Raw genomic sequence first — 10,903 nt, forward strand, 5'->3', positions numbered from 1 at the left:
CTCTCTCACTCCAGTCACTCTCTCACTCCAGTCATTCTCTCACTCCAGTCACTCTCTCACTCCAGTTACACTCTCACTCCAGTCACTCACTCCAGTTACACTCTCAATCCAGAGTATTCTAATAAAATGACGTATTACCTACAGTGTTCTTTCTTAACCTATACTCTTTTCATTATATTTTTTCTATTTAACCAGACTGCATAGAAACGCCGGTTAGTGGTTTACTGAGGCTTTTTATATTGAGCGCTGATATTTACGCTCTAATAGTAGCTTCGAAAGAGCCCTAATCGTAGCTTCAAATAAGCGCTGAAAGTAGCCTCGCCGGCTGGCTGATTGGCGTTTTACGCACCTGTGCCAACTCATTTTAGGACAAGCCGGGATAGACACTTCGGTGCGTAGTTTTAACGCAGCGATTTGTTTCAGTGCGTACTCAAGGTTGCTAAGGCGTCGTGCGGTCTACAGCAATCCCGGGTTCGTATCCTGCAACGCTCGAATGGTTCTCGAGGCGGAGAATGAAAAAGTGAATAGATAGGGTTTCAAATAGTATATCGGTATCTAATTAAATGCAACTACTTTTAATAAGATGCTCATGTAATGTAACGTCACAATAAAACATGTTTGATGAAGAGCGGCTACAACGTTGCATTGTAATGTCAGTAGGACGTTTCAAGAATAATGTTGCCTTACTTTCCATTCTAAACCTTTTTACAGCACGATTGCAACGTTGAAAACAGATTGGTTCTTCAACACTTATTCAACCAGAGAATTTAACGTTGCAGCCACGTCATAGTCGAAACATTGAATTAACGTTACGTCGAAACGTCAGTACGACGTTTCTTGAATGACGTTTCTTAAATTTTCATTATCAACTTCTTTCAACGCGATCCGAACGTCCTATATAATAGGTAGCTGTTTCAACGTCGATTCAACCAGCTAATGCATGCAAGGCCGGCTATTTAACTGTTTGCAATAGCACATTCAATACATTTCGATAAGTAGAGTTCGACCTACGGTAAATTACAGCAGAGCGAGAAAGTTTTAAAAGTTTATGCTTGCTCTCGATGACAGACTTTATTTCGGCGGTCACCCTTAGAGGCCCATGTTTTCTAGCCTTGACAAATTTTATAGGAAATATAGAAAAAGATGCATTGTAAATTTTGGAAAGTTCAGCCATACAAGACTGAATTGCGAGGTTTAGTTCATCAATATTAGTTAGAAACACAGAAGAAAAATTATCAATTTGTTCCTTAAACTTTTGGATATTGCCAGCATTAATAAGGCGAGTTTTTTCCTAGATGGAGCAATCGAGAACCCAGTTGCAAAATAAAGGAATGTCATTCAAGTGATTTGATAACTCCAAGTGAAAAACGGCTGATTTTGGGTTCGATCCATACAAATTACTCCAGATATGATCAAGCAGCGAATAAGGCGTAATGGTATTTTCGGGGGAAATTCTGGTTTTTTGAGTTATGAAATAATGTCATGTCATGAATAAAATTGTTGCTTGAACACAAATTAGGAGGATAGTACAGATTAATATTGAATTTATAACAAAAGCTTGCTGTATCAGATCTCCTAATTTTTTATATAACCTCGAGTGAAAAAAGCTTATTGAAAATTTGAACGCTATTAGAAGAAGACCGATAGACCTTCTTCTAATGTAGAGAGGTCAAACGCAGGCGAATTAACATATATTCAGCAATTCATATTCATTTTATACCCAGGTGAACGCTTCAAGTAATCCAGAACTGCATTTGTTATAGACATAGGTAGTCATACATCCCCCATGGCGATTGGGGTATATGCTAAATTTTTAAAACCACAAAAAGTGCAATTGATCGGAGTTTGAGCGAAGCCAAGTTTCCGTTACTGAAATCACTGAAAATTTAAAATCAAAAGCGCTGAGACACATCATGAGTTGGTCAAAGTTTTTATCAGACTTCTAATATTAATGCACACACGTGAAAAGGAATGCGATTTTTGAACAATGTCTTTCATTCGGTCTGTAAAAGCATGACAGTCGTACATTTTACAATAAATTTATGGAATATTCGCAATCTGATCATCTCCATGAGATACACTAGGATAGATTAATCCAACCATTGAGAAATGAGAAAGAGGAGCAATAGATAACAATAGACAGGGCATTAGGCAGTTAAAATCACCAACGACACTTCGAATTTAACCTGGTCAGACTCACTGTTGATGAATGAAATCTTATTTGTATTCTTAGTCTTAGCTCAAACTTGACCACGCCATGCATATACCTTCACGATAGACGCATTACATTACATGTTTGTCGCACCTCACTAGAATAACAGTATTAATTAAGGAATGCATGTGTTTATAGAAACCGTGTGTTAAAATAACATATAATATAAGAATCTGATAAATTTATTTACAGTTATCCTTTCTATTGTTTTAGCGTTGTAGGAAGTCGAAAAATCGCAAGATATAAAGCCAACATCATGCAGGAATTTCGCATCCTGGACATCCTCACTGGCCTCTTCACTTCGGTGAGATTGTCGTCAAGTTATGTTTTGTGTTCTGTAGGAGCCCTTTCCTCAATATATACGGCATGATACATGCAATTGGCTTCCTGTCAATCGAATGAATTAAGAACACTAGTTGGATTATTGGCGCATGCCCCACACTCGATTATGTATATCTTTAATAGTAGTGGATTTATATTTTATTATATCCACTAGTAGTAGATTTATTAGTAGTGGATATAATATTTTCGTAAGCCGAATCGAAAAGTTCACACAATAAAAGCGTCCCTCCAAGTAAATACCAGTCGTGTATCAAACTTGTTTTTAGAATTTTCATAATAGATTGCCAAGGAGAGTTTGTTTATATTAGGGAATAGGTTTTACACAAACTGGCTCAAAGTGAGTATACATTCCCATATAAATTATTTATTTTAAAGGAGACAAACAAAATGCACTGAATGGCAACTATGCATAGCCGAACATAGAACACCATTTTTAACAAATGCCTTTTCTATACATCATTTGCGGCGACACTCTCACACATAATCGAATAGCCAATGAATTGCAATAAATCGACATTCCTAAAAACAGTCGCCCAGTTGCGAACGAATAGAATATTATGTTTTTTAAGGAGATTAATGTGTCGTGCATGTATTTTTCGACGAACAAATTTCGTGAAAGTTCCCTTCATTCATCGCCTATGTGAATTATTTTAAGTGCACTAGAAGTTGATTCAGTTTCGCCTTTACCATTGGCCAGTTTCACAAAATATTCTCTGCTTAATAGACGGTAATTGTTTCTTTCTTCTTCAAAAGTTCCACGTATCTTCATTTAGATCACGCGATTAGTACAATTTCGGCGATAGCATCCCAATTTGAATATATTTGAAGGAATCTGTTCTCATTTCTTATCATAAAGCCTTATATACTGCAAGTGTTGAGCCTTTTATTTACATTGATTCATTTCCCTGATGCTGTTCCCCTTGTTTCATTTTAACTTGTTCTGTGTTGCAGGCGCTGTGCTTTGGACTCTCCGTGGCATCGTATCCCGACAGCGTGAGTACCGCGAGAGCAATAATATTATATTTGCTCTTTAGATTATCATTTGTCCATAATCCGTTTTGTACACCAAAACGGCGATTTGTATCCTCGTCTTAGTTTTTCACATATGCATATGAGTTTAATTCAAGAAGTTCAAACTATTGTGAGCAACCATGATTTTCTACTACAATTAATGTTCGTTCCATTTGAGACATGAAATGGGTTTATATTCTGGTTGCATGAAACTTGAACCCCAATTAATTAATTAAAACTTGAGCCCCAATCCACATCGACCCAATTAATTAAATAAAACTTGACCCCAATTCACATCGACATTTTGATCTATGTTCTCAACGATTTGTCTTGGTGACATCATTTGACGGGAAATGATGCACGCTCATCATAACAAAAATAGGTTCAAGCCTGCACACCGAGCAGTATCGGATCGACTGATTACACCTTTAATGCATAGCACTTTAATGCATAACACTTTAATGCATAGCACTTTAATGCATAGCACTTTAATGCATAGCACTTTTTTATACCGGGTCTAATTGGATCGGGATCAGACTCGAAACATGAAACAAACAAGCTCAAAAGTCCACTAACTCTCATAAAAGAACTTATTCAGTTATTTTAGACCTTTCATATCAATTTCAAGTGAACCGCCCACGTTTGCCACAGGTCAACGTGGTTACAGGCTCCTCTGGTGCACACGGCTGTGGGGGTGGACGGACTACTTCCGTGCGCTTCAGGTCCCTGCAAGTGCGGGGCCCGAAGTCGATGGTGGTAAGCTAATGAAATACTACACTAATGCTTGCAGCATTTCCGCCTGAAACATGCATTCAGTTTTAAAATAATTTTTTCTCGTCAAAGTTAAACCCTGTTTGAAGGCGCTTTCATACTTTACTCCGACTTTTAGCATTTTAATCTTGATTCTCATACCACTGATAGCTCTTTTCCTAGTCTGTTCATAGACTGCCTTTTACTTGAAAATAACTAATAAATCCATTAATCATATGAAATTCTCGGTGATTTGCATGCTTTTTGAGCATTGATAAGTGATTTAACGATGAGATTATTCCTTGCTTCAGACTTACCTACGTTTCTCAATCACGGAGAGCGATTTGACGTTCGCCTCTAATGCGTCCAAGGAAATCACTGCGTCAGATGCGGTGCAGTGCGCGAGAAGCTCAGCCTTGGCGGGTGAGGAATTGTTTTTAATTTGGCAGGTGATAATGCGTCAGAAAAATTACCGTTAACGGTATTACCGGCGTTTCAGTGGCCGGTCGGCACGTGAAAAGAAACACCGTGTCGCCGTTTCTATTCTAATTTAACACAAGAAATCCGTAAAACATCTGATAAAAACGGCGAAACAGTTTATTTTCATGGGGCGACCGGCCACTGGAATGCCAGTGGGACCGTTTTTTCACCGTTTTTTCTAACAGTGTAATGCGTCAGCCCCTGCAGGGAATGAGTCGGTCAATGGCACGCTATATTCAACATTCACTTCTTATTAGCGTTTACTTTGTTATTACGGTTTCACTACTTGGATGGGACTAAAAGTACAACGCCAGCGATAACGGATTTTGAAAGACATTCGGATGCAGTTATAGAATATTAGCAGCCATATTGTACTATGGTGAAAACGTACCGAGGATACGGGCAAGCATGACCAGAACGAGGGCCGAGTCAATTGATGACTCGACACGTCGTATTCTATCAAAATACTATTTGATAACCAGCTTATTGATCTCTCAACGCCGGCAAGAAATTTCGACTCATTGAACAACAATAAAAATTTTTAATAAAAAGTATGATCTGTTTTCAGTCAAATTACATATATGATATTTTGTAGGTTTCTTGAAAGCCCAGTGTTTATTCAATGATATTTAACGATTTAAGTGTAAAGGTGGACACCATCAAGAGACAAGGACTAGCTAATCATTTTCAAAATTAAATATCAGCTTACAAGGTGCATCAACGAGCATAAGTTCACGAGTATACTCAACAAGTAGGAGCAGTGGTTGTAAAATCTTTTTTGAGTTCAAAGCTCTTGCGAAATAAAAGATTTGCTTGAAATATATTAATCACAAAAATAATAATCACATTCCAGTAAATTACACAAAAAACTACCTGAAAACAAATTTAACTTTTCCAGATATGACTGCCTTTGCTTTCAATGGAACCTGCACGGCTTACCAATTCAACAGTAAGCCTTGCTCATGTCATGGTGGCGAGAAAGTAATTTATGTGGCAAATTCCAGCATTTCCTACGGACCCCCTGCAACTGTGCCTTTCAGTGAGTCCCTGAGATACTTGTGTGAATGAGCTGTAAGATTAATGTGTACGAGTCTCACGTTCACTGCCAATAAATAAGCTGCGAAATTCGTAGTTCACTTTCCTCGTATCACATAAAATCATGTTACACATATAAGTTTGAGCGGAATTATATTAATGAACGCAGAATCAGGATTTTATTTGTGAAACAGAGAATTTGCTTTAAAGTCAAAACGTCAGTGATTGAGACAACCATAAAATAAATAAATGTGCTAAGTTTCTAGTTGCATGAATTAACTATTTCTAATTCCACAACCGAATACTATACATTTATCATCATCTCCCTACATTCATCCGTATTCTTGAGACTCTCGCGTAACTTGTGGTTAAATAAAACCTTGCGTTACAGGGCTGAAGTGTTGTTTAGGTTGGTTATACGAGGCCGTGACTTGCACTAATCTCGATACACGGTGTTAGGGTACGTAGTGTAATAGCGCTTTTTTCAGTTAGATATTTGGATTTTTGGTTTTAAGTCACCTCGGACGTGACCTCGTTTAGATAAGCACCGAAACTTAGTCATTGCTATTTGATCCACCACGGAGAGAGGCTCCGAATCTTGAGACCGAAAGTAAGAACTTGAGCAAAGAGAACACACGGTTATATTTTGTCTTTATTTGTATTTATTTTTACTTATTTTTATTTGTATTTATTTTTACTTATTATAGTTTTCATTTATCGTTCTTATTCATCCCTTTTTTACCACTATACCCACGACAACGGGGCTAGTGTTCGCTCCAATTATTCGGTGCAAGTACTCACCGAATACTCGGAGCTAATACTAGCCCCGCGTACAAGCACCTTAACTTACGCCCCGTGGCTCTAAGCAGACCTCGCCTGTCAACATTGTGTGCGCATGGGTCGTGATAAAACTTGGGAGTTCAGCGTGAAAGTTCACATTTGCGGAGTTTCGATGGATATGATTAATTTCAGGGAAAAATAAAGGCCGGTAACTCTGCTTCTGTGTGAGTTGAGATATACTAATATCCATCCACATGAGGGAGTGAATGTGCGTGTCCTTACTTGTGTGTATCTTCGTGCAGTGTAGGGAGTAAGTTTAGGTGTGCGCACTTAAATGTGAGCATAGTTTATGCGATGCGCTAATCCACCGCTCAGGTGATTCTTTCAGAGCTTTATACGTTCTTCGTCGGATGTTCTTCTCTATTTAGGGAAGTTGTACATAGCATAATAATCCCAAAGACGTTGGGGTTACACTGCAGATCCAGTAGTGTACAGCTGTCTAGGACAAAAGTATATGAAAATGACAACCACTGGTATAAATAGTACTGAAAAACAATCATATCCAAACTTTCTATGTTTAACGAGCATAAGTTCAAGTGCTTTAGATCATAATAATGTGCTTTAAATCATGCAACTAACACCTTAATTAAATCTTACTAGCAGCGAGGTTGAATCCCACAAGTCACTACCACTGTTCGCTAAATACATACGAGTAAGTACCAGGGTCATACTTTCAAAACTCGTTAAGTGAACGTAAGTTCTTACACTCAATTTTCTTGTTAATGATTGGTGGATTTGGCTTGAAAGGCCGTCAATGATTGGCTGATGAACTTACGATCTCTTAACTTTTTTTGAAAGTATAGGCCCTGGTCTTTCTAGTTAGCAGGGAGCAGGTGACACCAGCGGTCAGGTTACCTGGAGATTGTGCTGGTAGCTATCAATTTGTAAAACTTATTGACGCTCATTTCTTATGCCATCCTCAGACCTAATATCCACTTACCTCGGACAACTTACCTTAATTGTTATTCACCTTAATTAAAACCGATACTTCTATTTAACATGTCGTTTACCCTTGACAGCAAATCGTTGTTTATCTATGTCTATCTCAACAGGCACCGCTCCCTACATCAACACCACTGTCAAAGATATCGAATTCAAGGAGTACCAGCTCGTGAATTTCTTCTCGAATGTATTTTCTCAACGTGTGCAGTCATTTGAGAATGGTAAGTGATCCAAAATGTATGAATTATTTACTAATCGGTTCAAACTAGAAGTAACCATTTTACTTTATCTCAACACCGCTTTATCAACACCTAATCTTGTCATTCTTGTGGAGGTGTAGTTGCTTTAACCCAGTGAAAATTTGAAGCAGCGCTTGAACCATGCACCGCGCACCGTATACAATATACAGGTGCGCGCCCCGTATATATAGGTATTCCGCTGAATTTATTTGAAATGTTACCAATTAGTTTACTCTCACGAGCGTCATTCCCATTATCACGATGAACTGGAGCTGATATACATTCTTTCTTATTGGAAATTTTGACATGGGAACTGTTGAGGACGCATAAACAAACTCAACATAGGCATTATGTAAATGATTTATTAATGGGAGCTGCCAGCCTCGAGATGGCCAACACGATTGAATTTGATTTGATTTCCCATCTTAATTTTTCCATGAACGTTATATTTTTTCCCCATTTTCGATGAAAGTTACTAAAAATTGCACTATTAGTTTTCCTCATACGGTTTTAAAACGTAACCTAATTCAAACTTAAAAAAAATTCGACAAAATTGCACTCTATAGTAGTAGGATATTCTAATTGCATTATTAATAATAGATTCTTTTCTTTCCAGTGATCAATAGCTACCCGAACTATTACGTCTTCCCTCGAGAAGATGGCGGTCACGAAGCTCTTGATTACTTCTTTTTAGACGTGGCTTCTTGCGTCACCGACACCCCATGCGGGATGCCCGTCCTCGTCAGCAGAACTCGGCAAACTTATTACATGCGTGAGCACCAGAGCACATGATTTGTTTACATAAATAAGAGAACCAATGTTGCCGGCGCGTGGATGCGGGTGGGGTCAGAAGGACCCACTTTGTGTCTCTGGCAACGTCATAATTTTAATAATTGATTTGATGGAAGAATAAAACAGTGGTACACATAGAGTATACTGGATTATGTGTTGTCAGTTTGCAGCTTTGGGGTTATTCAGTATTGACGGTAAAAAAATTAGTTGAATACGCAAATTGAAATATTTAAATTCAGAAGTGTGTCATAAGGAGCATGAGAGGGGCAAGCCGTAACTGTACGGAAGAAATATCGAAACAATACACGTGCTATGACAGATTGAAAGCAAAAAATAGTATCATCTATAAATAACACGCAGAATTCAAGTTCAATTTCGCGATAATCAAGTTAAATCAATGATGTGAATAATAATGTTACAAAATCCTAATTTAGCCATGCCCCTCTTATAGAATATTCCTAATGAAATAAGAATTACCCTGACCAACAATAATAATAAACAAACACTCGTTTGGAATCATATAAGTGAGAAGCAATTCACGAGAACAAGTGAACTAAAATGATGTAGAAAGTATTGAAGTGATTTGGCTACCCTTAAGTGCAACAATACTACTACCTGACGGCAGTAACCAAGTTTGAATCGTTGAGCATAATGGATTTAACACTTAGCACTCTGAGATAAAATGAACACATTTTTCATTTAGAGTCTCAATTATTTACAATCTGAATAATTCGCCAACAAACGCTTACCTAAACACTCACCCAAGCATTAGGTCTTCACAGCACAAGCCACCAGTATAAAGTAGACCGCTTGTTGAAGGACACCGCGGAACTCGGGTACTAAAACCCGGGTCATCTTGATATGAATTAATACATGTTGCAGATTTGCTTTGTGGCGAAAGGATCATGGTAACCCCCGGTTTCACCAATAACCAATGTGTTTGCTAATATGTTTTAATTGCTGCGAAAATTAGAATGAGGTTGCATTCAATAAAACCGTGGATTTCAACTAAGTTTCTGTGACTACAGCTTCTGAGAGAAGCTGGTACGATGAACTTCAAAAAAGTTCATGCCATCATAAGATCTCAAAGATTTACTCAGCGAAGAAAAGTATTAATTACACAGGTTGGCGCTAAAAAAATGTCGCATGTTTAACTAGTGGGTATTTCGCTATCATGCAAGCAGTGAATGGGATAGCCGTAACAGAAGATTAAACTATTTCAGGCAGACGTAGCCAATCAGAAGGGCTCTTATTCCCTGACTTGAAAATGTTCAAAGACAACGTTTAGTAGATTTCAAAAAGATCTTACCTCTTCTACTCCATGTCGAGTTGGGGCTTGTGAAACAGTTTGTGAAAGCATTAAGCAAAGTGGAATTGTGTTTCAATTGTGCGTTATCTTCGTGAAAAGTTTCCTGGTCTATGCAATGCTTAGCTGAAAAAAAAAGAGTAAGACATAAGAAAACTTTTAAAAGATGAAACCTTCGTCATACAATGGAAATAGAAAAAAAGAATGCATAGCATTCATTTGAACTAGTGTATCAGGCTTCCCTGAGAACAAAAAAATCCACATCCTGGTTGCTGAATTGCTACAAAACTACAAAATTTTGGGTTACAGTGAGTCCTGAGTCCAATGACTTCACTCAGATGTAGACTACTTTCCAAAAAAATCTTGGAGCTTTGAGTGAGGAACAACGAGAATTTTTCCATCAAATATTTGAGAAATGAAGCGCAGATATCAAGGTTGATGGAATGTCGTGATGGCAGATTGCTGTTGCAAGTTAAAAATGGAAAATTCAAATGAACACAGTCAAAAATATCACATAAATAGATTTAATGGAAAAATGAAGACTTTCTATAACGACTTATGATAACTTTGCAATGCAATACGTATCACAACTATCCATATTTTAGCTAAATAATATTGTGAGTTTTGATTTTCCTTTATGTTAAAATAACAAGAACTAATCCAAAATCATTACATTTCGAAATTATTTAGTCGTACTTGATAAGAGAAAAACAATTTCATGTACGAAACTGAAACAAATGTCACAAGAATTAATAATGGAAAATGGATGACAACTTAAATAACAAACATAATAATGCCATAGTCAACAAAATATATCATGCAAAGTCACGAGAGATGTAAGCCATATCAACAATTCAATTACGTTAATTCAGCCTCTTCACCTATTTTTATCACGTTTTTCTTAGCTCGCTTTCGTGTCTGTGATGATCAAATCTTGCAATCGATATTTCACCA

The 10,903-nt window shown here is 37.5% G+C and overlaps 1 protein-coding gene across 1 annotated transcript; it reads left to right on the top strand.

Moving 5' to 3' along the window:
* Window positions 1–2,403: 2,403 nt before the first annotated feature.
* On the top strand, window positions 2,404–8,643 carry LOC108671344. The gene is made up of 7 exons (XM_018158874.1): window positions 2,404–2,516; window positions 3,506–3,547; window positions 4,217–4,321; window positions 4,627–4,738; window positions 5,694–5,834; window positions 7,723–7,833; window positions 8,468–8,643. Exons 1-7 carry the CDS (start codon window positions 2,469–2,471, stop codon window positions 8,641–8,643), a joined length of 735 nt encoding a protein of 244 aa, XP_018014363.1. The 5' UTR covers window positions 2,404–2,468.
* Window positions 8,644–10,903: the final 2,260 nt, after the last annotated feature.

The sequence above is a fragment of the Hyalella azteca genome, unplaced genomic scaffold, assembly GCF_000764305.2.
Source record: "Hyalella azteca isolate HAZT.00-mixed unplaced genomic scaffold, Hazt_2.0.2 contig11911, whole genome shotgun sequence".
NCBI lineage: Eukaryota > Metazoa > Arthropoda > Malacostraca > Amphipoda > Hyalellidae > Hyalella > Hyalella azteca.